This window comes from Stylophora pistillata, chromosome 13 (assembly GCF_964205215.1).
Source record: "Stylophora pistillata chromosome 13, jaStyPist1.2, whole genome shotgun sequence".
Classification (NCBI taxonomy): domain Eukaryota; kingdom Metazoa; phylum Cnidaria; class Anthozoa; order Scleractinia; family Pocilloporidae; genus Stylophora; species Stylophora pistillata.
This window is the reverse complement of record NC_142531.1, coordinates 12,564,159-12,591,534: the sequence shown is the minus strand read 5'-3', so window position 1 is coordinate 12,591,534 and position 27,376 is coordinate 12,564,159. Positions and strand designations below refer to the sequence as shown.

The window sequence follows — 27,376 nt, the reverse complement described above, 5'->3', positions numbered from 1 at the left end:
TCCTGACCGCCCTTGGAGTCGAGTAGCTGCTGACCAGTTCAAACTTCATGGCAAAGAATACATAGTGCTCGTTGACTACCGCTCAGATTTCCTAGAAGTACAGAAATTGGAGGAAAACACTTCCGGTTCCGTGATTAAATTCTTTAAGGAACAACTCAGCCGACATGGCATTCCAGATACTCTAACTACTGACAACGCTTCTCAGTTTACAAGCCACGAGTTCCATCAGTTTTCAGCTGATTGGGAATTCACTCACATGTCCTTTTCACCACATCATCACAAATCCAACAGAAAGGCAGAGTCTGCTGTGAAAATTGTCAAGTCTTTGTTCAGAAAAGCTCTCAAAGTCAACAAAGACCCGTGGTTAGCCCTATTGGACCAACGCAACACACCAACAGAGTTCATGGAAAGTAGCCCTGCACAGAGATTGATGTCTAGACACACTAGAACCTTACTACCTACAGCTTCTAACTTACTGCTCCCTAAGATTCCCGAAAATGTGAATGCAAAGCTAAAATGAAAAGGCAAAAGGCCAAGTGGTACCATGATGGCACATCACGCTCCCTACCAGAATTACATGTTGGGCAAGAGGTAACAGTGGCACCTCTTCAGAAGAATCAAAGCTGGAAATCAGGTACCTGTATCAAGTAGCTATCAGACAGGTTCTATGTAGTAAAAACTAGTTCAGACAACCAAGTATTCCGTCGAAATTGGGAATTTCTGAAGCCAGCTACTCGACCTGCTGAACAACCCAAACCAGTTGAAAGCAGTGATAGCCAGCTTACAAAGAGTGTAAACCAGCCTTCAAAACAAGATGTCAAGTCAGCTAATCATGACCCGAAACCAACAATGACATCACAAACTGTTACTTTGAAGAAAATGCGTACCCAAGTTGTAAAGCCACCCTCGAGGTTCAATGACTTTGTTGCGTAGTTTATCATATGAAACTAGACTACAGCTCAAGAGAACTCGGAGTGTCTATATTAGAAAACCTGACTATCGGGCAACAACTTTAATAAGGACTCCTGACTTATAGTCCTATACCAAGTTCCATTTGTTCTGTTTTGTTTTGTTTCTTATTTTATTTAGTAATTTCCTTTCCGACCTGGACAGTAACATTTTATTTATGTTATAGAGTTTTCGTTAGGAAGTTAGCTTACTCCAAAAGAAGGGAGATGTTACAATAAGTTACGTCACTTGTCACTTTACGTATATTCCTTATTTGGTCATAAATAAATCAGTTGAGATCTACAGAGTTTGCAGCATGCATACTTTAACAGCGTGTGTGTAACTGTGCATTAGATCGTCCACCAGGCAAGAGAGGGCACACTCTGGTGGCCAATATACAATACAGACCACCAAAGACTTGAGATGTTTATATTGTATCTGGAGCCACAGTTGTTGCAGACCTGAATCCGATGTCTGGGTTAAATCCTTTAAAATCTTCACTTTCAGGGTACTTTTAACATAGGCGCAAATTGCTCCACCTTTTTTATATAAACGGTCTAAACGGAAGATGTTGTAGCCTTCAAGATGCACGCTAGCCTTAGTCACACTTGTATTAAACCACGTCTCTGAGAATGACAGGACGTCAAAACCTCTCTGGAAGGCCAATGCCTTGACTTCAGTGAGGCAGATTATTGGCGGAAAATAGACAGCAGATGCTGGATATTCTACTAGATGTTCTAGCAGATTCTGTTCGAATTATTTCCACTCACAATCTGAGGACTGTATAACATTCTTTTTCCTTCTGTTCGCTCACAATCTTGACACACATTCGCTTACAATCGTTCCCTCCTTTTCTTTTACACTGTCGCTCCAACATTTCACAATAACTACGATCGTATTAAAAGATTTCAAGATTTTAACAATTACACTGTTGACAGCTTGTTACATAATTGGTTCGTTCTGGTCACATAAGTTCTAAATCATGCACGTGTCCAACAAGTTGTCACCACATTGTGTCGCGCATCGCGCGTGGAAGTATAATTTTCCGACAGATTCAGCTATTAACTACGATGTCCAAATAGTTTTGCAGCAATACTTCAAGGAATACCATGATGTCAATGTGATGTATGTAAATCCAAACACAAGGTCAGTCACATACCGCTAGTTCTTTTTCGTCCTTTATTATTCTCGATATGCCCATTCAGCGCTCCACAAGCGGAATACTCAGCCTATACTTACTCGACTCAAAACAACCATGCCACTGCAACAGTTAAGCTCGAAAAAACTTTAAATGAACTCCACAAAAGGACGAGAAACAAAAGGCAATGCAAAGCTTAAAATTTCGTGACTGATTGCAAAAACTAAAAACCACATGAGCAAAGAAAACAATGAAATACATTAAAATAATTACTATCGGCGGGAAAAGACATGACAGTCAAAAAGAGCATCGATTGAACACTGACGAATCTGGACACGCTGGAACAAGAACTGGACTAGAGAAAGTTGTGAAATCGGGTCCGAAAGGATCTCATAAAATGGCTCTTGTTAGAGCCAACAGATGAAAAAAAGTCATGACACAGACTCTGGTCGTGACATATGATACTCGGTTTCCCAGCCCGAAGGAATTAGAAATTGTTCACCAGTAAATTTAACAATCTGATAGACGTGATTTGATATGTTGCTTCACTTCATCAAGAACTCCCAAACAAGTGATTTGGGCGTCCAGTTGCAAAATACTTTGAGAAACTCACTGGCAGAATGTGATATTTATTCTACTAAATCATTAGACAGACATAAGGACTATATTCTACAACTGTGCTGAGTGAAAGTAACTACATTTAGTTCTGACAGTCAATACCGTTTGTCAATACACTTTCAAAATTTTTATATGGTCCATCCATTTATGGTTTCCTAGAGTCCATGGTGTTCAAAATAAAAATGCATATAACTGACAGTCGCGTTTGCTCCCTTTCCTGCAGAGGCGGCCTCGTTAATAAGAAAGCTCACTTGTCTGGGCAGTGCTTCATACATAACTCCGAATATTCCACACTTTTGCGGGGTCTTAAAGAAAATCTGCCCACGTTGCATAGGGTTGCTAGGTATTTGAACTTGTTACGGGCAATCGAATGAATAGTGAATTTTTAGTTGGGCGACCGACTATAGGTTTACCCTCTGGTTTCTCCACAAAGCTCAGTCATGTGCAATGGGGAATACCGCAGACATAATAACAGCACAGTCTTCTTTCCATGTTAACAAATGGTGTCATCTTTTCTACGCTCAAACTTACAGACCCACACAACGTTCGTGGTAGACCCACTTCAACAGATAGCATGTGTAATGAGCATATATTTTGAAGCGGGTTGTTCTGCATACTCAAAATAGCAAAAGAATCAGATGATTTAACGAGGGTCTCACTCGAATCAAACCAGAAATCAAATGAGTTAAATGTGAACAGAGGGACAGAAGAACATTTGCTGATAAAACCAAGGTGCCTCGTGATCAAACTCTGGGAAACGAAAACAAGGATGCCATGTTGGACTTTCATCAGAGTGGGGATAAATGCATTTGTTATATTTATGTGACCTTTATCGTGACCTTTATCGTGATAAGCTTACATTTGTTGTTTTTGCTTAAACAGAGTACATTATCAGCTATTATTTTTCTATTTGTTCCATTAGTTTTGTCACTTTTGTGCGTATATTATACTTGCATATTGTTGCGCAGGAATGTCTGGTACCAAACAACGTGTTGTCAGGTATGATGATGTTTTGGTCAAAGTAGCGCCATGTATACAACAAAATGACGAATCAGCGTTGTGTGTACGAAAAAAGATGATGTTGCAAAAGAAATAACATAATTATGCAAAAGAAGTCATATCTCGTTATGCGATGTTTGTTAATCATTATAATATTAACAATGGTGATCGAGTACCATGTGCAAAGACGATTCAATCGTGATCTTACTCTAACGATCAAGGTACCATATAGTCAAGTTGATATTATGTACTTTGGTGAAAGTGTTGGAAAACAATGTATTGCTATGAGTTTGATTGCTTTGATTTATATTAAGATAAAAAGAATGCATACCTGTAGTGAACTGGTACAAATTTTGCAGAGGGTAATCAATTGTTGTTAATGATCGACAATATGGTTTCCGTGAGAAACGATCTACTGAACATGCTATCCTGGACATAATTGTGACGATGTCAGTTGGATGGCCGAGCAATAACCCAGGTTAAACTATAAAGTGAAACTAGTCTTTATTCATCCGCCATGACAACCGGAAAGCATGGCCCATACAAATATCCATCATCCTTTGCAATGTCTTAGAACTTCTGCTAGGACAACTTCCGGTAGAATATCAAAACATTACAATAATCAGTCAAATTGAAAATAACATTATGATGGAGGAAACACATATGTCCATCTTAATGTGGATAATTGCGCAGGACAGAACAAAAACAACACCTTCCTCTGGTACTTAGCATGGAGGACTTTGATGAAACTTCATCATTCAATTACATACTCATTTCTGATAGCAGGACATACAAAATTTGCTCCGGGTCGCTGTTTTGGCCTGATCAAGAAAGCATACAAAGTCACGTACGTGTCTTCACTTTACGAATTTGCAAGACTTCCTGTACTTCTGGATTGAACAAATCTCAACTCATTGGGACACACGACGGGAGAATTCTTGTCCCTGTCTATGACTGGGCTTCGTTTCTTGGACAATACTTTAGAAAGTTGCTGAATATAAAGAGTTACCACCACTTTCGTTTTTCAAAGGAAACCCCTGGAAAGGTCTACTAGAAGGAGTTTGTAACAAGCCCTGAACAATCTTTCATGTTACTAAAGAACAATGTGACTCTACCACCTCCAACAACCTTTCCTCATGTGGTCAATCCTGAGGGGCTTACTGAGGAATGAAAGAACTACCTTTATCGCGAGATACGACAATTTTGTAAACCAGGGAATGAGGATATTATAGCACAAGCCCTGTGAACATTTCATGTGTGCCTGCGAAGCTTCATTGACCTTTTGTTTGACTCCTTTTACGACATGAATTGTCTGCTTGTGATGCACATGTATAACAAGGTTGTTACACATTATAATTGTGAAACCTTTGTGGGATAACAGCCTGTGAAAACATCCGTTTGTCTTGGCTCATCACCGCCAGGCACATTCATGAGGGAACATGTGCCTCAACGACAGAAACTCCATACTAAGGATGCAAATCAATGTCTCGTAGTTATGGGGTAGCAAATTCAAATTGTTCAATTTTACGTTTCTCCTGGTCGATTTTCATGAAGTATTGTGCTCATCTGTGAGTGAGCTCCAGCAAAAGTCAATTCCTTTTTCTGAACACTGTAAAGAAGGCAATATTGACTGTTTTGTGAGAAATTCGTCACGTTTCATTTCACTTCTGCTGCCTTTGTCTGTGATTCATAAACAATAGCTACTAAAAAACAATGAAACTACTCCGTTCCCCAATAAGCGCTTCTGGACATATTTATGTCATCAGTGTGGAATTTTTGTCGCTGAGTTGCAGACACTTCTTGCGATATGTCCCTGGTTGCGAGGAGCAAAGAGAAATGGATGTTTTCCAGGCAGGAGGAAACACATATGTCCATCATAACATTCAGTTTGCAAAGATTCATCTTTGTTGCGTACTTGATCCGTTTGCATACCTTGATCACTTGTGAGCAGCACATCCTCCGTCCGACAGAGATCACATTCTGGCAAAGGGTCTTCGGAATGGACTTTCTTTACAATTTCATTCGGAAGAAACACGCTTTAAAATACGTCGAGTTTCCACATGCTTAGACCATGGAAAAATCGAAGGTAAATGAAGCCTGCTGCGCTTATGTCCACCCTCAAAGTGATCTCCACAAATACATTTATTATGGGCGTTGATTTTTAATGTTGCATTACGAATTAGAATTTTGTACTGCCTTCGTAATTTTTTGTCCTTTGGAATTCGGTAATACAAAAGCCCATCCTTGGTTCTGTAATTCTTCTTACATCCAGGAACACAACAATTAGCATGCTTTACCATTTTTTTCTTTAGTTTTTTGCGAAAACTTTCCTCGCTACTGCCATTTTGAAGTTTCGCGCGTCCACCCAAACGATCCCAGACAACCCTACGAGTCAACTTCGTGCCCAGATTCCCAATAGTTTCTGGAGTGGGGAATTTACCCATGTGCTTCATACTAATTAGATTACGTCATCACCGATATTATTACAGAAACACTAAAACACTATCCAGCTCAAGTGAATCAAAATATGCGTGCACATCGTGATTCGTTGGAGGATCATGCTTATTTGTTTATTTATTTATTTAATCGGTTTCACCATACTTACAATACTAAGAAGACTAAAATATACATATGAACAAGACACAAGAGAACGGAGGACAAGGGTGCGGGACACACAACAGATCGAGGCTCCAAATTAAGTGTGCTCTTACGAGAAATACATATATACTAATTTTGTAAACAATATAATTTGGATATATCAACAAAGTTGAAATGGTAAATTGCCCACCGTAACGATTACAAAAGCTGACGTTTGGAGAGTTAGAGGAATTGTGGGTTGTGTGTGCTTTTAAAGGCAGAAATTTACCATTTCAACTTTGTTGATATATCCAAATTATTTCGTTACCCCCACCGACGCAGCCCCAAACAGTTTCTTTAGAAACTATCAGCCTTTATTCATATGTAAACAATAGACAGTGTAAAAAGTATATATATAAAAAAATCCAATTATAAAGGAAAAAGCGATAGGAATAAATCCCTTATGCAGCCGATAAAAAGTCCTAATAGCAGCAGTTACCAACTGATTGAAGATCACGTGACCTACTGCATTTGCAGCAAATCGATTTCGAGGTGTTGAAGCTAGTGACGTCATAGTTTATACGAAAAGCAGCCGAATAGCGTTGGAGTACGTGAGATTTAAACTGGTTGAGAGAACTAATAGTACGAGTGGATACAGCTAAGGTATTCCAGAGTTTAGCGACACGATTAAAGTAACTAAATTGAAAAAGCTTTGTACAGGACGTGGGAATTAGTACATCTTGATCAGAGCTATGACGAGTAAGATGGGAGCCTTTAGGCCTGACATAAACAGCTATGGGTAAGGTGTAGTGGCCAGCGCGACACTTGAAATAGAAAGTTAAGTCTTTAGCTTCGTGCCAGTATGTTAACGGTAGCAGGTCGAGGCGAGAAAGGCGCTCACTACTTGCTCCATGGGTGCAAGTAGTGCACCTTCACCCCTTAGTTCTTTGCACACTTGTGCAAAGTGTCCTTCCTTCTGACAATTGTTGCATTTCTTTCCAAGAGCTGGGCAGCGAAGTGGCTGAGTAAATGGGTGCTTGTAACTACAGAACTTACAGTTATGTGCAGGTGTCTTTTCTTGAACCTTGACTTTCTTGAGAGGTGAAGCACCGCTCAGAACCCGCCATGGTTGGTGTATTGAATTTGTATATCTGGTTTTTGGCTGCCTCAAATGTACGGCAATAATCATGAACAGTTTGCAGCATTGAATCTGGTTTCTTCAGCAGTCCACCTTGCAATGCGTCGTACAAAAGTCCTCCAACAATACGATCACGAATGAGTGAATCTCGGAGGTCGCTAAATTCACAAGTTAAAGACAGGCTTTTCAGTTCACTGACGAAAATGTCAATCCTCTCACCTTCCTTCTGGTTTCGCTGATTAAACACCAGTTGTTCGTAAATTACATTTTTCGCACCCTGGCACAATTCGTCAAATTTGCGACAGACATCTTGATAGCAATATTTGTCTTCTTCATTGGTAAACACGAAGTGACTGCACTCTTCGATAGCTTCTTGCCAAGCACAATGTAACAGCAAATATACCTTTAGCTTGCCCGCTTTATGATCCTTCCCCTTTGCAACAAGGAAAATCTCAAATTACATAAGAATTTCCTCCAATTCTCAGCAGCAGTTGCATCTAGGAGCAGTGGACCAGGCTGCATTCGAGAATCTCGCTTGGCCATTATACAAGATACAGAAATACAACTCACAGGAAACTTGCTTGTCCTATCCACTCGTCTCACAATGCGGCAAGGCAGGATCCCACTCCTGACACAGAGCTTTTTTTAAAACATGCTCGCCGACTTGAAAGTTCAACAACAGAACGCAGATGGCTTCCCGTTTTAGGGGTGCCCATGCGAGTCACTGAGGGGTCCCTAAGGGGATCTCCAAAGGTTTCAATTTTACAACTTTACAACAAGGACCAGTTGCCTTGGTGACATCAAGATTTTGTAGGATTCTTTATGTTCAACAACAAGTTTGGATTAACAACATCAATAGAAAATGTTTTATCGGAAGTTGGGGCAGAATAGATTGTACGAAAGAATTTATTAAACAGTTCCACCTTTGTTGCTGGATTAGCAGAGTGTGCTTCATTGTAATAAACAATTTCTGGAATCCTCTTTCGTTTCAACTTCATTGAATGGAATGACCAGAAAAGTTTAGGATCCGTCTTCAGCTTCACAGATAGGTTTTTTAAATACTGAATATAGCTCAAATGAATATACTTCGTAATTTTCCTAATTTCCTTGAATTTAAAAAATAAATCAAGTGATCCACTAGTCTTCACTCACTTTCATAATTTTTTCTTTTTCTAATCAGTTTCATTCTCTCATTACTTATCCAAGGAGGTCTTGATTGACGGCAAAGTGTAACCTGAGGTATAAATTGATTGATGGCAGGAAATAATATGTCCTGAAACCTGGTAAGACAGTCCTCAAAAGGGCGGTCAGAGATAACTGATTCCCAAGGCATGTGATGTAGAGTCTCACACAGACCAATGAAATCCACTTTCTTGTAGGAGTACACTTTCCTCTGCACATCCTTTGGGCTATTGGTCTAAGTGTACCCCTGCCTTAAACAACGAGTGCGCTAGCACGATATTTCAGTTTGACCTTCTTACAATCTCTGCTCGATTGTAAGAAATGGCGGCAATATCAGGGGTGCGTTGGCCACTCTGTTAGTTGGATGAAACACGTGAAGAAAGAAAGATTGTGAAAAGAAGCTTTAATATTCGAATGACATGAGATTTTGTTGGACATTTAAGAATAAATATTAGCGAGAAAAACACACAACGTTTCGATGACTTTATGTCATCACTTTCAAGTGAGAAGAGAATAAAAATGAATAGTTAATTTTTACTATTAAAAATTTTTAAAAAAACTTTTTTTTAAATTTTTTTTTTTTTAATTTTTAAAAAAGTTTTTTTAAAAATTTTTAATTTTTTATGTTTGTCACCTTCGTACGGTATAAATTAATTATTCATTTTTATTCTCTTCTCACTTGAGAACGATGACATGGATTCATCGAAACGTTGTATTTTTCTCGCTAATATTTATTCTTAAATGTCTAAAAGAAGCTTTACCAAAGAAAATTTACAATTTCTTTTCTTTTTAAAATTTACGAACAGAGGCCCTGCATTAGGCTTCCGTGCCTACCCCTTCAATACTTTATTTTAAGGAAATGCACTCACGACTCGTGATTACGAACTACAGATAAAGTTTATTTGAGGACCTCCTGAAAAAATTCATATCAGAATATTGAAAGGGGATACACCTAGATAAAGCCCCTTTCTCTTCGATAAAATATTTTAACAAAACTGCGCAACAGCCTTTCTTAAACTTACTGTATAACATTGTAACCTACTATTTATTTTTTCCGCAAAGATAATCTTGTTATATACATATATTGCTCAGGTTGTTTTATTTGGACCAGATGCTTCGTGGAAAATGGCGAAGATAGTGGAAAAAGACCATTCCAACATCATTAAATATCGGAACATGTTTGTAGAGGGGTGTGATAACAAGCTTACATTAGCCTATACATCCTCCATGATACAAAATTGATGGCCTCAAATTGGTCCCAACAAAAGAATGCAGCAAAGTTTAGTGAACGCAATTGTAGTGAGATCTCTAAGTAAAGAGTCCTAAAATTGGTCCTGGAAGAAGCTTGATTGAATATGCTTGTGAAAGTAAGAGTATGCTGAACGCCAATCTCCTGAACAGTGATACAGAAAACCCTCTTTCTACACATGGTAGCATTGGGATAATGCTAAAAAAACACGAAGCCATTCCGCGTTAGGTTTTAGAATTCATGGAAAAGTTTGCGGCAACTACAAAACTGCAGGCTTCTGTATCACAAATTTATCAATAAAGCTCTTGAGGCGAAAACATGTGGTGGTTTCTTTTTCTCGGCTAAAGGGGATTTAACAATATTACATACAATATTACTCATGTCAGGTTTTTTTTGGGGGGTATGCGTGCTTGTAGATACCTATAATTACTTTTATCGTTAAGTCTTTCTCCTTTTCAATTGGGCCTAATTCTTCCTTAGCCCTGATGACTTGATCCTTTACTTGGGTTTTACATTCTGCATCAAAGACTCTCATTCCTCCGTCATTGGTTAACAAAACAAATGTGAAGAAAAATGTAGTAGAGTTATAAATTTGATAGAATGATGCTGTTTTAGATATTGCAAGTAAACAGTAAATAAATGTGAAAAGTTACAAGTGCAGTTTGTTTAGATTAACAGTGTAAATTAAAAGATGCCTAGACTTGTCAGTGCTACGATTCTCATGAATGACGAGTTGCTTTATCGTACCACTGTTTTAATCAATAGCACTCAGGGTGGGAGTGCCTTTTAACCTTCATACCTTGTTTGAACTGTGATCGGCGAAGAGCCAAACATTGCATTTAGAAACAGCCTATTTTGCCAGAGGTCCTTTTCCAAAGGCACCGAAATGTGCGACTTTCAAACCCAAACAATGGACTCGGAATATCCTTTGGAATTCTGATCAATGACTTCGGCACTGTCCATCGGAAGCACTTTCACTCGGACAATTCCCTTTTCACCGCAACTTGAGACTGCAAGTAATGATAATAATGATAATATTATAATAATAATAATAATTTACATTTCTAAAGCGCTAAAATTATAAAATATTCTAAAGCGCTTTACAACATTATTAACTACAAATATTAAAATGATAAACGACAAAATATCAAAACAAACTGTAGGCCAGCTTGAATAGATGTGTCTTAAGCTTTGACTTAAAAATCGTTACACTTGGACTATTTCGAATTTCAAGCGGCAGTTCGTTCCACAAAAAAGGTCCAGAACGGGCAAAGGCACGATCACCAAAGGTCTTAAAGTTAGTTCTTGGGACCTTAAGGAGACCCTGATCGCAGGAACGTAGCTGATGACCCTTGACACTGTGTGGCTGCAGATATTCTTTTATGTATAGTGGGCCTTGGTTATTTAAAGCTTTATAAATTAAAAGTAACAACTTGAAATGGACGCGATAAGCCACAGGAAGCCAGTGAAGATTATATAAGGCGGACGAGATGTGGTGAAACTTGGGAATCCTAAAAATTAGTCGAGCAGCGGCGTTGAGCACCTTCTGAAGACGCTCTGTCTGGTACTTGGGTACGCCAAATAAAAGGGAGTTGCAATAGTCTAAATGCGAAGTCACAAATGCGTGAACAAGAGTCTTCGTGGACTCAGGACTGAGGAATTTCCTAATTTGGCGAATTTTATACAATCCATGAAAAGCTTATTAATAATAATCATAATGATAATAATGCAATTTAAAAGCAAAGAAGGAAGCAAAAACGAAAAACCTCATTATTCAAACTGAATGAAAGGTGTCGTAAGTCTTACACTTGAAAACGAATCTTGTCTAAAGGTGATCAATAAACTTTTACACAATTGGCGGAAAATGTCCATTTCGGTCGGCTACAGTACACCAACATATCGGAATTTTCAATATTCGCTCACTATGATGAAGGTTTTCCCATAGTTCCGTTACACGAAAATGCCATTGCAAATTTAGTTCCTACCTGTCTTGCATACCTCTGTTGTTCTTGCTTTTGCCCGGCCTCGTTTTAAATGGTCCTCTTACCATTACTTTAACTTCTGGCATACCGGGGGCATTACTTGTGATCTACGTTGAGTTCATATCTGGTAACTGTGGGCCGATCAGGTAACTTACTAACCTTGTCATATATCGCGCGCTGAAGACTAACTCGACTCTTAAGTAATGCTTGACGGCTTTCTTGGTACTGTTCTTTGTGGACAGTTTCCATTCCTAATTGGTAGTAAAGGTTACATCCTGCCACACTGCATTTGATGATTTTTTTCGGACATGTATCCAAATGAAGGTGAACATGAGACCTGAAATAGACACACATGGATCATATGTTATTGGGCTTCTTAGGGAATTTTCTACTATTGCTGGGCTGATCCTAGATGAGACCAAGAAAAAAAATTGAAAACAAACTTTAACCTAACGGTGCCCTACTACTAAGGCAAAACCGCGCATTGGTCGTATTGATCAATTATAATTTTAATTTTTTTTCCCAAGCCCTTTCCCCTTTAACTAAATAATGACAAAATTTCTTTAATCACTTTTAATAGCGAGAACTGGATGATTACTAACTTGGGAAAATTATGGCCACAATTTAATGGACATGGTCCAAGCTTTTCTTGACACAATCGTTCATGCAGATCTAGCTTACACCTCTCCACCTGTGCAGTGCAGTACTTACAAGGTACTTTCTCTTTGGGGCAGATCTCCAAGTGGAATCGAATCTCAGAGATGCGATTCAGCGCAGCCATCGGGGAATTCCATAAGGAGGAATGAGCAGTTCTCGATTTCTCTCTTTACAACCATGCTCACCGACCCACGTGCCGTCAATGTTTGTGCATTTAACAGTCAATTTTAATATGACTGAGCACAGTGGTATGCTGATATTCTACGTCTGCTCGTTGATTTTCTCTCGACATACTGCACAAGCCTTTTCCCTCCCATCTCCGGATTGAGCGGAAATGAACTGCGGCAAACATTCCTGGCATCCACTGTGTCCACACAATAGGGACACCGGTCTGTTCATCAGCTCCTTGCTAAGAGGTACCGCATCTACGATAGTACGTTGTGTACATCCCGCAACATGGACGCACGCATAAATGCTTAAAAACCTAAACGTGAGCGCAAGCGTTACTTACAGTTATCAGCCAAATAGCGTCTTTTGATAGTTGATTAACACTTAACCCAATATGAAAGCAGGAAAAAATCACAAACTTAAAATGTTTACAGGAGACCCCATGAAGTTGACAAACTACAATCAAAAGTTCTCCAGAAAAAGAATTATTGAAAAACCAGACCGAGGAATAAAAACCAACCACTTTTACGAGTGAAGGGAATGAATTTTTCCGCCTTGAAGGCGTAATTTGGGTCTGCGCTTCTAGGGTTACTGTGCCTTCTTTACCCGGACCAAAAGTTCATGTTCTCGGAAAAGGAATTGGTAGGGAACGTTGAAGGAAAAACCAACTTATCAATTTTAATCGTAAATGAGCTAGAACGAGCGCCAAAAGAGATTGAGAACTGTAGATAGTTCAACCTCCTCTAAATGTTTGAATATAAATTCTTATTTACTTCTACTGAATAATTTGCACGGAATGCTTTTAAAATTTGCTGAATTGTCGAGGTTAGGACGTAGTTGCCATAAATTTCTCTTGTATTGACGCTTTGGCTAAACTTCAGAATACCTGGCCACTTAAACACGAAGGTGCGCTATATAAGGAAGTCTTCCCTGGGAAGACCTAGGCTCATTTGTCACTCACCGTTGACGTGTGCGGGTCAAATTCAAATGCTGGTAGAGGAAGAAAAGGAGCTAATGAGATATCTATTGTTTACTTCCACCAGCATGGTGGCATGAGGTAACGTGCGAACCACCTACTTCGATCTAAAATTTACCGCCACAAATAAAAACAGTTTCCATTGGAGAAAGGAAATACAAATCTCAAAAATTCTTGTATTGTGATGAAGACATAAAACAATTTTAAGGAATGCGCCCACTGTTCACTGCTTTGGAGTAGCTGTAGCTCAAGCTGACTTGACTCTAAGAGTTCTACATCACACGACGGTTGATTGACAAATTGTCCAGTGGGACCTAAGGCTCCTTTTATAGCGCGCCTTCATGTTTAATATGTGTCTTTAACTAGCTGCTCCCGCAGTCCCCTAGTTGGTAAATTAAACAGAACCCACACATTTTCAAATACACATTCGCTAGATATTTTCATTTACCTAAGCATTCTAAGCAACATATGGCAATCTGCAGTCTTTCCTTACACTTAGGTAGCACGGAAAGCCGGCAGTCTAAATCCCACAGGGATCAACGAACGCGTTTCATTCCACTAATTTATTCGTGTTTTTCTCGTTGCCATGTTCCCACCAATAACATAGCTCCATTGTCTGCCTTTAAAAGAACACACAACCCACAATTCCTCAATTCGCTCCAACGAAGGGCTAACGCTGGAAACATCAGCTTTTGTACTCATTATGGAGGCCAATTCACCATTTCAACTTTTTCGATATATCCAAATTATTTCGTTACCCCCACCGACGCAGCCCCAAACAGTTTCTGTAGAAACTATCAGCCTTTATTCATTCATATATATAATGTTACTGATGTTACTATAATATTACAATAGTTTAATGTAGGCTTTGTAACTGAAAAACCCAGCTTGGGAGTTGCAATAAACGTATGTATGTATGTATGTATGTATGTATGTGTGTGTGTGTGTGTATGTATAGGATTCGATCCCCCATTTCCAAGGTCAAAAATCTGATGTTTCATCATTTCTTGGTAAAAAGGTAACTTTAAAAATTTCCCAAAAAAACTAATCTCTTAGTTATGAGGAGGAAAAGAAAAAAAATGTAACCGTGTGCAGGAATGTTTATTAGTATTTGTTTATATCACCACGTTTTTAGCATACACGAGCACTGCAGTTTACAAGAGAAGTATTTTAACCTATTTTTTTCTCAGTTCGTGAGCGGGCGGTATTCTACAAATCCTGCAATCTGATTGGTTCCAAGAGCGGGTAGTATTCTCCCCATCCAGGCTGCTCACAGCGGGCGGTATCCATTCCACTTGAGTCACTTTGCAGAACATCTTAATAAGGTGGCTTGTACTAGTTTCCTCGCGCGGGGAACAGATAACTCTTGCGTCACGCGCGAGAGCAACATGCAAAAGAAGTGCGAAATTAAAAGACAAAAATTTAAAACAAAGATGGCGGCGCAAGGATTTTTTTCTACTTTTGTGAGAAGTTCACCTAAGAGTGTGTATTTGATGTGTTGAGCAGCCACTGTGAATGCAGGAGATAAAAACTAAAATAAAGAAGACAATTTTTGGAGAAGTAGAGGTTGCTTTGCTTCGCATCTCAACCGATATGAAATCTTGCGATGGCGTAAACAGGAGAATTCAAGTGAAGAATAATCTACCTGAAGTGGAAGACTTTGGAACTTAAAGGAAAACAATATGATATAGCCAGAAGTCGTGTGTAGGATTTTTAAGATGAGTCCGGGAGGCTGTCTTTGACAGCTGTTTAATGATTTTCTTAGCAGTAAACGTCTATAAACATCAGATCGTAGGCGCTCACGCGAGCACACGCAATTGTCAGCGGTAGCTCAAACAGATCATGAGCAAATGTCGATCTTATAGAATGCATATTTTTAAATGCGCGCGAACGCGTGTGGAAATAGCATAAAAGTGTTCAACTGGCCTTGGTTAGTCTTTCTGTTGTATTCTTTCAAAGTTACAAACCATCAAAAAGATGAAAACTGGTACGAGCCACCTTAAGCTTTGCAGGATTTCACAAATATATCTCATTTTGCTGGCCGGGCAGAGTGTTTGAGCAAAGACTTCGGTGACGACCTTTTGGCGATAAATAATATTCATTCCATCTTCTCTCTCGTTCTCAAATCAGAAGGGTTTTTCTGCAAAAATTGATTTCGAAATAGATTTGGTGGTACTAAATTTGTTTTTAAAACGATTGAAACGCGGCCTAAAAACAATTTTTTGTTTAATAATCCTTCACAAAAAGTAACTCAGAAAGTTACAAGGAGAGGTGGTTGCGTGACTCTCATTCGATAATATCTGAATTCTTCAAAACAATTTGTTCGTTGCCTGAAACGTTGAGAGAAGTTTTGAGTTCTTCTTTAAATACACTTTCGCCTATTCTTTGCAAATCCCTTGAATTTGCATATTTCTACCATAAATTTCCCATCAGAAACTGCAGGAATTTGATGAATAAAAGTCACATTGAATCCCCTTGTGTCTACCTAGAAAGAGTCTCACTGACTTAGCTTTTTAATGGAAGAAAGACAGATTTACACACACCATTGCAGAAAACGAACAAGGAGACTAACAACTCGAAACACACATTTCCATTCACTTACAATTTAACTCTCTTTTTAAAACGGAAGAGAAGTAAATCTTCGAAGATTAATCGTCGCTGGAAATAAACAATACTTTCCGTAAGATCTCTGAGGCCCTGTTTAAACGTCGCATTTTACATGCGCCAAATCTAATACTAATTTAAGTCGACCTGAATTAAAAAAGTTCGGCATTTGATTTAAACGTCGCATTTAATTGTGTCGAATTTAATTGCCGAGTGCGAGTGACAGCTTCATTCCCAGACTCCGCTCTAAGTCCACCGCCAATATGGCTGACAAAAATAAGGAGGATATTTTGTGTTTTCGGCGTTTATGCAGGGTTGTCAGTAGAATTTAAAGTAGCTGTCTGATCTCAAGAGAGTAGCCGGTTAGTAAAGGGCTAGCACGTGTAGCGTGCGTTCTGGGGTGCGCAGCGCCCCTATCTAGGGCATGCCCCCCGGAAAAGTTTTGAAATATACAGTTGCTAAGGTGTCCATTTCCTGGAATTTGAGCATGTTTTCAAGGGGAATTTTCAGATGTACATTAAGGTAAAATTCAGTGAAAAATCCACTTAAAAAGTTCCACTTGCTGTTCTTTGACAAATTTAGCTCAGTCTTATTTTACGTCACACTGCCTAGTCACGTTTTAAAAGTTGATTGCAATTTGATTCACAAACAATTTGATTTGGGAAGGTACAGTTCAAAAATTACAAAGTTCATTGTCTATGCTAGCATGACAAACAATTTGACTGTTTGAGTTCATTACGCTACATTTGACAGACTATACTTTACAACAAAATCAAAACCAAGTCATGTAATTTATAAAAATAAGGCATCATCAACATCGTCGACGTCACAATCGCTATCGTAATCAGAGTCTGCTTCTTCTTGGCACAAAGCATCATCAGTCAGGTTCAGGGCGGCACTAGCAATCTGCACCTCCAATTCACCATCTATGTTATCACCAGCCTGGGACGGGTGTGTTTGCACACAGGCATCAGCTGTCTCGATCACATCATTTTCTGCCAGTTGTGGGGAGGTAGAGGCTGCAACAGTTGACGACACTCTGATCTTTGGCATTTTTCGCCTCTTCTTCTGGTTTTGCCACTTCTCTACTGCGGCTGTGACAAGGGATTCACATTCTGAGGTTCCAACCTTGGGACCATTAATAGTGATCATTAGAAGAGATTGAAGCATGGTAACACTTAGCCGGTTTTTCAGCCGAGTCTTGATACGTTTCAGGGCGCTGCCACCTCTTTCTGGCCATGCGTTAGAAACGGCCATTGACAAACAGACTTCAGCAATGTTTGTTAGAGCAGGAAACACAATGCTGTAAGATGTCTTGAGCGAGATCAGTCGTTTGAGGCACCACTCTGTTGCTGTTTCAAGGTGGCTCTCCTTCACCTCTTCTGGGATTTCTTGCTTCCATGCATCCATATCATATTTAAATTTCTCCCATTCAGCTAGTAGCTGCTCTTGTTTTGCTGGTTCACTGAAGAGGTGTTTTGCCAATGTCTGTGCCTTCTTTGTTCCATGCTCCTTAAATGCACCAGACCCTGGCTGGGGCAAGGTTAATGGGTTGAAAATGGACAATGCGCTGACAACAGGGAGATCATCATCAAACCGGCTGTGAATGCTGTCCTTCAGGGCTGTTACATATTTTAAAAGAAAATAGGAAAGCTGATTTTCTGTGGCAGTACTCAAGTTTACCCCAGATATAGACAGGCGTCCTTCTATGTCTCGCTTCAGGGCTGTTATTGGGGACTTGGAATCTGCAATTTCAGTCAGCTTCTGCAGGGTGTAACTAATGGACGGCTGGATATGTGAGAAGTTGACTTGCCCTCGTTGAAAGTTTTTGCTTAAGTTGGAAAGAACTAGAAGAATTTCCTTAAGGATGTAAATTGTTCCAATAAACTTGGAAGAATCTATCTTGCTGAGGAGGCCAGAAGCTACTGCATCAGTCTCTTTCAGCTGCCTTAAAGTCTGCAATATTGCATTGAAATCTTCATAGATGGCACTTGTAGCTGCATCAAAAGACAGCCATCTGGTCTGGCAGGCCTTCTTAATCTTCTTTGTTACAACCTTCTTACTCTTATCAGAGAGGACTAAGGATTTCAAATTTATTTGAACTTTCAAGTACATTGCAGTACGCTTTGGTGAATTGTCAAACATTTTCCAAAGCTGCCTAAGCCAGAGCTCAACATTTCGTATGTATTCTATTTGGCTGCTGGTGTCTGTGCAGGCTAATGCAAGCTTATGGCACAAGCAGTGCAGAGAAATCAATTGAGGATTAAGTTCCTTCAGACGGGTTGCCACTCCACCACGTGCACCGGTCATAACACTTGCACCATCTGACACAAATGAGCCGCACTTCTTTATCTCTAGACCAAACTCAGCTAGCTGGCTTGTGAGGACTGTAAAGATAGTTTCTGCATTGGCTGAATTGGAGTTCTTTAGAACGTCTTCGATAAACAAGAAACTTGTCTCAGCTTGCCTTGTTTCTTTGTTGAAGTACTGGATGAAGGTGATAAGCATTTCCATGACTGTAACATCAGTTACTTCATCAGTAAGCAAGCCATAGCAGCCTGCTTTCTTTACCTTTTCCAACAACTTTTCGAGCAATGCAGAGCCCAGTGCAAAAAAGATTTCTCTTACAGAACCCTGTGAAGAATACTGGAAATGCTTCATTTGATCGAGACCAAGCAATTTAAGCAGATCCAGAAGAGATGAAAACTTTTGGTTGGAAATTTCCTCTTTGATAAGCCAGTATGCCCCATAGAAAGCCTTAAACATGACATCATCTTTCACTATTTTCCTTTCCTGCATCTCTTTATGAAACACTGACACCCTTCCTAACATTTCAGCTCCAACAGCATCCTTATGTTGCTGGGTTGCTAAATGTTCTTGAACTGCTGACTTCTTAAAGCGTATGCACGGGGTTGCATTATAAACCTTGGACTTGTTTTGTTGATTTTCTGTATTGTGCTTCTTGCACAGATAGCAAAACATGCCCTTTCCTTCCTCATAAACCAGCCAAGCAATTTCCGTTTTATGGCAAAAGTTGAGCATGTTGTCGAACAACCAGCTGTGGACAAATCTATCGCGGCTAGGCTTTAGACGGGTTTGCTCCTGGGATGTCAGGTGTTGGCAGTTATCGGAAGTGCACTTATAAAAGTTGTGCACTACAGCTCCTTCAGGAAAAGCAAAGAGCGTCTCAATTTCCTTCTTCATTGCGGTCGCGTCTTCAGGCGTACATTTGACAGACTTTAAGGCTGGTGATCTCAAATTCGTTTCTGGTTGAGCTGCAGTTAAAGTGGGGCTTTTAGTTGAAGCAAGGGTAGTTGAAGCGTTACTCTTCTCAGTCGCACTTGCGCTCTGATCACCAAAAGAAATTGAGGAGTTTGTTTTGTCAGCAACATTGTCCTTTGGATTTCCTGACAAAATGTTGAATTGAGAAAAGCGTTTTAAATACGTTTTATTATGCCATAGTAAACACAGCTGTCCATCTCACAAAACGATTTTCCCGCCAACAATTGATAGTCAAACCTTTAAAAAAGTCGTGGCACATTTCGCATTCAAAACCTTTTTTTTTTATAAATATTCATTAGTTTTAGTTTGCTAGCATTGAAAAACTTTCATTTTCTTTCTTAACTGGAAAACAAGACAAGTTTAATTCAGGACCTTAGAATTCATCGCAAATCTCATGTTAAATAAAGGATAAACATCCAGAATAAGCATGCAGTCGAGACAAACTTCGTCATGTGTAAACGCCTGACGCGAAAATTTGCTGAATAATTTCAGATTTCTATTGAAATCATATTAAATATAAAAGTCCTTTATAGCTCCATGCATTTAAGCAGTACAAGTTTCATTCAATTTATCCTTTGAAGTTTTATCATTTTGTGTATCTTTGTGCAAATCTGTGGTAATTACAAAAAGGCCGCCATGTCTAGACTTAAATACGGCGCCCACAAAACACCGAAGAAAACATGCACGAAATATTATCTTCTTCACAGCGTTACCGTCCTTGTCGACTAAACAGGCAAAAGATATATTGCGAAAAAAAGTGAGCTTTTGAAAAAGACGGCAAAAGAAACCCCAGCGCCTTTCCCGTAAATCCGATCCTTAGCTATATTTTTAGCTCTTTCTCGATGACTTCATCGAGACTCTTCCGACTTTGTCCCTTATTAAATTGGCGATGCCGTGCGTTCAATGAGAAGTAATTCGTAAACAAGCAGTCAAACAACGCTGCTTGTAAAGATTTACAAAAAGGAGCAGATACTGAAAATTTATTACACGGTTTATTACTGTTTTTTTCGGCGAAAACGGTACTGTAAGTGATGTTTCTTGCCGGACCCGAGAAATTCTCACGAATTGCGAATTTTAATTCTACAATTAAATTACTTTATTCACTTAAGGAAGCGATTCCTTACCTTGATCATCCTCGCTGTCTTCATTGTTCTTCTTTTTTGATTTTACAGAACTCGAAAAAAAATCATGTAATGTATATGATCCTGACCGCTTTCGCGCGTCCATCTTCAACTCGCTTCTGTCACGCAATTTCCCGTAAAAGAAAACGTGACACCGCTGATGTATTTTTGTTTGCTAAATTTTAGAAATAATTAGTTGAGAATACATGCGTTTATATTTAGTAACGTCAACCGATAAACAGGCTACACGTTAGGGATATCATTCATTTTGATTCAGAAAAGGAAAAAAAGATTTTCTACAAAATGTATTTCAAATTCTTTACAGCAAGAACGGGTCGAGTAGCCGGCGCAATATGGTCTGACAACCGGCGGATTTCCGCCGGCTACCGGCTTCTATTGACAACCCTGTTTATGCCTTTCAAAAACCATTCGCGCTAACAGGAAATGGCGACTTATCATGCAGATGGCAGTGCATCTGCTAGCAAGAAGAAGACGACTTCTGTATGTTTGTTCCCTTCTTATGCTTTTCCTATCGCATAGAAATGCCATGGCACGTGTCCCAAGACCACGATCGTGCCGTCGATTGATACGAAGTGAAGGCTGGTGGCACAAGGTATGGATTACATATTCTGATGTTCGGTTTAAGAAAACCTTACGTGTTTCACGGACAACATTTCATTTTATTTTAAGTCGTGTGGGGAACGTACTTCAAAGACAAATTGTGACAGAGGAACCAATTTCACCTGAGGAAAGACTGGGCATATGTCTCTATAGACTTGGAAGAAGCGACTACTATTAGACTATCGCTGAAATGGTAGGAAGAGGAGTTGCCACTGTGAGCGCCATTGTACTGGAAGTATGCCAGGTTCTTGTTGAATATTTGTGGGCTGAAAGTATTTCAAGTAACATGCCGAAATCTCGAGAAGACTTTGAGCTAAAGATTCTTGACATGGAGGAATTATGGCAATTCCCTTGCTGCTGGGTGGCACTGGATGGATGCCACATACCCATCAAATGTCCTCCCGGCGGCCTTGAAGCATGTAAAGAATATCAGAATATTAAAAAATTTTATTCAGTTGTTCTGATGGCCATGGTTGATTCTCATTACCGTTTTGTATGGGGTAGTTGTGGTTATCCTGGGAACTCCCATGATGCTATCATTTTTAGGTCTACAAACCTTTGGAATTCAATCCAAGATGGCCTTCTACCCAACGTGGGCAAAGCTGTTGGTGAAGTAAATGTACCACCTCTTATACTAGCCGATTCTGTCTTTCCCCTCAGTATATGGCTCATGAAACCCTACACAAATGTTGTTTTAAGCCCTCAACAAAGATATCTCATACTACAGGCTTAGTAGGGGACGTATGGTCACCGAGGGAGCGTAGGGTCAGTTAAAGGGAATGTGGAGGGTGCTGTTGCGGAAAAACGAAAGTGACAAAGAACATGTTCACTTAGCAACACTCGCATGTATGGTCCTACACAATATTTGTCTCATGCAAGGGGACTCCATTCCAAGAAAGCTCCATTTAACAGTCGGTACAGATGGCAATGAGAGAAGAAACAGGGATGAAATCAGGAAACTGTTACGCATGAGAGAGTGCAGAAGTGTGCATTGAATTGAATTGAATCTTTATTAAGTCATAAGATAAATAATCACATATCCTATGTTACAAGGCCATCTTGGATTGAATTCCAAAGGTTTGTAGACCTAAAAATGATAGCATCATGGGAGTTCCCAGGATAACCACAACTACCCCATACAAAACGGTAATGAGAATCAACCATGGCCATCAGAACAACTGAATAAAATTTTTTAATATTCTGATATTCTTTACATGCTTCAAGGCCGCCGGGAGGACATTTGATGGGTATGTGGCATGATGTTTCAGAAGAGGCGACTAGAGTCAGAGATGCCCTTTGTGGAAAGTTATGGGTGGAGAAAGAAACTGGGAGAGTTTCCTAACTTGATTCTCTAACCTGATTGAAAACAACAGTGACATAGCTCAGAAGTTTTTGCCAGCAGTAGGTTTTGTTTACCTTTTATTCATAAAAATGTACAAACATGTAAGATTTTCTTCAGAAGGATCTAAACTTAATTCAGAACGTTTGTTTCAAAACATTATCAGGGATAATTGAGTAAACTAAAAGAACCATTACCCCAAAAGTGGGAGTCTTGTTATTAATATTAATATTGTATCGTCATTGCCCTTGCTATAATTGTTAGAACTTAAAATGTCTTAAATCATCACAGTTATTCAGATCATGTAGTTACAACATCAAAAAAGTAACTGATATTTTTGTGACAAACTCCATTTCATTAATCGAAACAAAACTATTTGATAATTGGAACCAACCCAAGCTCTTTTGCAGGTTATGTAGGTTGTGACTACAAACTTAGGTGACGACAACTAAAGAGTTAAGATACCAAAATTTAGCAACTGACGACACATTTTATATGGTGTTGACTGATTTCTTTTCACAGTACATCATCATCTGTAGTCTTTTTCAGTAATTTGTAGTTTTCAAGTTAAATTGTAGTAATTTGTAGTTTTCATTTTTGTAGTTTTTTTAGTTTTTCAGTAATTTTGTAATTTTCATTATCTGTAGTCTTTTTCAGTAATTTACAGGGAACATTCTCTCACCTCTTAAATAGTCTTGGGTCCCTGATCGAGATCTGCTGCTCAAACACCTACCGGTATTCCATAATTATGGAAGTGTTAAATTTATGAGTTGTGCAGTTACATGTATTTGTCAGGCCCTTCATGGGCTTTTACTTTTGTACTGTGAAAAAAAATCAGTCAACACCATATAAAATGTGTTGTCAGTTGCTAAATTTTGGTATCGTTTAACTCTTTAGTTGTCATGAGCTGTTGCTTTTTATTATTTGCATTTAAACGAGCAGAACATTATGACAAGGAATTTTTGCTAATATGAGGAGAATAAAAAAGGTTCCCTTCCCAAAGTGTAGCCATTTTAACTATTAAAGCCCCAACATCAACAAACAGATTCTCCTTAAGGATATCCTTACGTTTCTTATTGTTGTGCTTGGGGAAAGTTGTTTAAACACTAAGACAACTGACCTTTAGTTATCATACTGTATATTCTCATGGCTTGTATCTTTGATTGTGTAACTGTGTTAGAAATTATGATATAATGTGCACTCTCAGAGTGATGCACTGCTTAGAAAAGAGGTTGTTGAAAGCTGGCAGAACCTAAATTTGGTTGGGTTAGAAGCTGAATCATTTTGAATTCATGTTCACGGGATTTGTTCATTTCTTCTTGCAAGAACCTGATAAACTCTTTCGTTGGATCATTATTGCAAACCTCTTTAACTAGCTCTGCAGCTTCCATAACAGCAGCTGCAAGGTTTTCCTTTGGTTTTTCCTTCTTCCTTTTCTTTATGGGAATAAAAAGTCCCCCTTCAGAATCGTTATTATTTTCCAAATCATCTTGAAGTGATTTATCCGCATCAGCTGATTTGGAGGACTTCTCTGAACTGGTAGACTGCTCTAAAGAAGAAGGCTCTATGGCTTGGTCTGGTTGGCAGCTATCTCTTGTTTGCACTACTGTAAATAGAGGCTTAAACCAGTTGCCAAGCCCTCGATCTTCTTGGAATCGTTTGATCCCTGTGGCTGTTCGTATGGTGAGTGCTGCTTGTTTGCAATCACTTACACATTTTTTAAACTTTGTACGCAGTTGTTTCACGCTAAATTTAAACTCTTTACCCCTTGCAGAAGCCCTTTTCTTCAATTCAGTCAAAATTTTCTCATAAATTTCGCCATTCCTTTGACACTTGGTGTTAGTAAAAATGAGCTTTCTCTTGTAGTAAGTATTGCTCACCACAATATCGATGAAGAAGTCAACATCCTCAGGGCTCCAAGCTGATTTACGACCAGATTTCTTTTTCTTCCCCTTAGACTTCTTCACAAAAAGACTTAGCGACCCTCCTTCCTCCTCCTCCCTCCTCCTCCTCCTCCTCCCTCCTCCTCCTCATCCCTCCTCCTCCTCCTCCCTCCTCCCTCCTCCCTCCTCCCTCCTCCTTCCTCCCTCCTCCCTCCTCCCTCCTCCTTCCTCCCTCCTCCTCCTCTCTCCTCCTCCTCCTCCTCCCTCCTCCCTCCTCCTCCCTCCTCCCTCCTCCCTCCTCCCTCCTCCCTCCTCCTTCCTCCCTCCTCCTCCTCTCTCCTCCTCCTCCTCCTCCTCCCTCCTCCCTCCTCCCTCCTCCCTCCTCCTCCCTTCTCCCTCCTCCTCCTCCTCCCTCCTCCCTCCTCCTCCCTCCTCCTCCTCCTCCTCCTCCTCCTCATCATCATCATTATCATCATTATTGGATTTCTCGTCTACATCACCATCTTCCAACTTAGCAGCTTCCACTCTAAATAACCAAGATATAGCATTTTGATCATTTTCACTGAACTACCATAACTAATAAACAATGTGACGTGAAAACATTTGGAACAGAGAGGGGAGGAGGAAAGGCATCTCTGAAGCCTTCAAATTAAAATTATTGCACATTTTTGCTCACCCTGGAGCAAATTAAATAGACAGAAATACAGGAAGAGTAGAATTTTTTCACATTTCCCAGACCCAACGTTTATGGATAAGTTAACGAAAAACACCTTCTGACCCTTCTGTAAAATTCACTGACTTGTGCATGAAAAATTTACGCTCCTATATTCCAATATTCCAGAATAAAATAAACATAATTAAACAGTGTAAAGGGAAAAGCCACATATCAAACGTCTCGGTCCCGTTTGCAAAGCCAATACATACCTGTCTCGTCGATTCTTTGCCGTACTTTGTAAGGCTCACCACAACTTGAGCTTGAGCGAGAGGAGACACTGATATTCGTTTCACTTTCCTTATCAAATTCTCGTTCATTGACTTTGTTCTCCATCTTCTCCCAAAAACAAATTTCGCAACGAGCTACACTTCGTCCTGCCTTCCAACCCAGTGTTTCGTTGTCTTCTTCAAAAACAGAGCATCTCATACAAAAAGAAATTCTCGCATGTCAAACATGTATACTTTGTTGTAGAGAAGCACGAATCACACATACTATCTTCGACAGCCGCCATATTCAGTTGCTCTGGTACACCTGTGATTCCTTCCTTCCAGTTTTCTTTGCGCATGTCATGTAGCATAAAACTGTTGTGTTGTGGGTAAAATATAATTAAACATAATTTATGAATTAGATTCGGCACATGTAAAATGCGACGTTTAAATCTACTGTCAAGCTTCAGTCGCATATTCGACTGGATCAGTCGAATATTCCACTGCATTCGTATTTAAAACAAATCTGCCGAATTTAATTGATTTGAACTTCGCATTTTACACGCACTTAATTCGGCAATTAGATTCGGCGCATGTAAAATGCGAAGTTTAAACTGGGCCTGAGTGTTTTTTGTTGTTGTTGTTTTTACGAGATCTTCGCATCGTCATTTAACTCGTGTGTGTTTGTCAGTCACACCAGCACTGCTGTCAATTCAAAAGCGTACGCTTTTTTTCTTCTTCAATTGACAGGTGTCGCAAGGTGACAGTTACTTGACAAAACTGTTTCAAAGTTTACTCGGAAGCCTTTTCAGTTACATTTACAAATTAAAATTATTTCAGTGAAAGCTTTCAATTTAATTTGAATGACGTCTGTATTCTTTATCATCCACTCGCTAACAAATTGTCAAGTTTATGGAGGTTTTCCCGTAAATAAACTTGTAATTGTAGCCCTAAATCATTCGGGTTCTTTTGGCAATCATTTTGTTATGTGTTAGAAAAAATTAAAATGTTATTCACCAGCATAGGTCGGTCCGTATTGGGAAAAACGTGCCCGAGGTCTTGGGTACCGCCCTCGGGCACAGTTTTTCCCAATACAGACCTCCCGGATGGTGAATAACATATATATACTTTAACCGATATTTGTTAATTTGTGGAGTGTTGCTTTATATTGACGGGCTTTAGCCTTAATAACCGTACATCGCCGTACAGTTAATAATCAGATCTGACAGAAACGTCAGAAGATATCGTACTCCTCTCTAATAAAAGTCCAAGTAGAACTTTTTATAAAAAATAGGACCAACATTTCTTTGCAAATAGGACAGTATTTCTTTGCAAATGGCTTCTAAGGCAGTAAATGTCACATATCTGAATCAAGTCTTCTGGAGTTCATTTTCTCAATGAACTTCATTTTTGTTCAAAAAAAGGGGTTTACCAACGATGGTTTCTCCGTCTTTCGCCCTTCAGCGAAGTTTAGCGTGGGTTTTCGGTGTGGTGAGAGAATCGACTAACACTTCTGCTTTATTAAAATGCAAGTAAATGGTAAGGAGCCACTACAAGTACTTAAGTTTACATGAAGAACGCTTTTAAAACTTGGTGTTGAATTATCGATCGTCTTACCTCCAGTTTGCTTCTGCTCTTGAAATTACTCTCTCTCTCATGAAATCTATCTCCCACTTGAAATCTCTCTTGAATCTCTTTTGAATCTCTTTTGAATCTCTCTCTTGAACCTCTCTCTTGAACCTCTCTCTTGAACCTCTCTCTTGAACCTCTCTCCCTCCTGAAATCGGCTCTCTTTCATGTGATGGAGATGATATATCCTCGATTTTGTTAATTGCCTCTTGTAAAATCCCCCTCAACTCCTCCATCTCCTCCCTACGAGTCACATGTAAAGAACGAGAACTGCGGGCATCTGAATCACGGGAAAAGTTAGATGCTGTTGACATATTAGCCATGATGGTGAATGTATCGTCAAC

At 39.4% G+C, this 27,376-nt stretch overlaps 2 protein-coding genes and 3 pseudogenes across 2 annotated transcripts; 1 reads left to right on the top strand and 4 right to left on the bottom strand.

Moving 5' to 3' along the window:
* Window positions 1-516: 516 nt before the first annotated feature.
* LOC148717699 (uncharacterized) lies at window positions 517-5,372 on the top strand (annotated as a pseudogene).
* A 1,194-nt stretch (window positions 5,373-6,566) lies between these two features.
* On the bottom strand, window positions 6,567-8,539 carry LOC148717698 (uncharacterized; annotated as a pseudogene).
* A 939-nt stretch (window positions 8,540-9,478) lies between these two features.
* LOC148717697 (uncharacterized) lies at window positions 9,479-13,100 on the bottom strand. Its single transcript, XM_088742397.1, has 4 exons — window positions 13,076-13,100; window positions 12,754-12,994; window positions 11,991-12,189; window positions 9,479-10,859 (listed from the first exon to the last, which is right to left on the bottom strand). The coding sequence occupies exons 1-4, from the start codon at window positions 13,098-13,100 to the stop codon at window positions 10,824-10,826; spliced, it is 501 nt and encodes a 166-aa protein (XP_088598523.1). The 3' UTR covers window positions 9,479-10,823.
* Window positions 13,101-13,546: 446 nt separating this feature from the next.
* LOC111336246 (zinc finger protein 862) lies at window positions 13,547-20,745 on the bottom strand. The gene is made up of 2 exons (XM_088742396.1): window positions 20,643-20,745; window positions 13,547-19,643 (listed from the first exon to the last, which is right to left on the bottom strand). The coding sequence occupies exons 1-2, from the start codon at window positions 20,743-20,745 to the stop codon at window positions 17,029-17,031; spliced, it is 2,718 nt and encodes a 905-aa protein (XP_088598522.1). The 3' UTR covers window positions 13,547-17,028.
* Window positions 20,746-22,697: 1,952 nt separating this feature from the next.
* On the bottom strand, window positions 22,698-27,355 carry LOC148717696 (uncharacterized; annotated as a pseudogene).
* Between the last annotated feature and the right edge of the window lie 21 nt (window positions 27,356-27,376).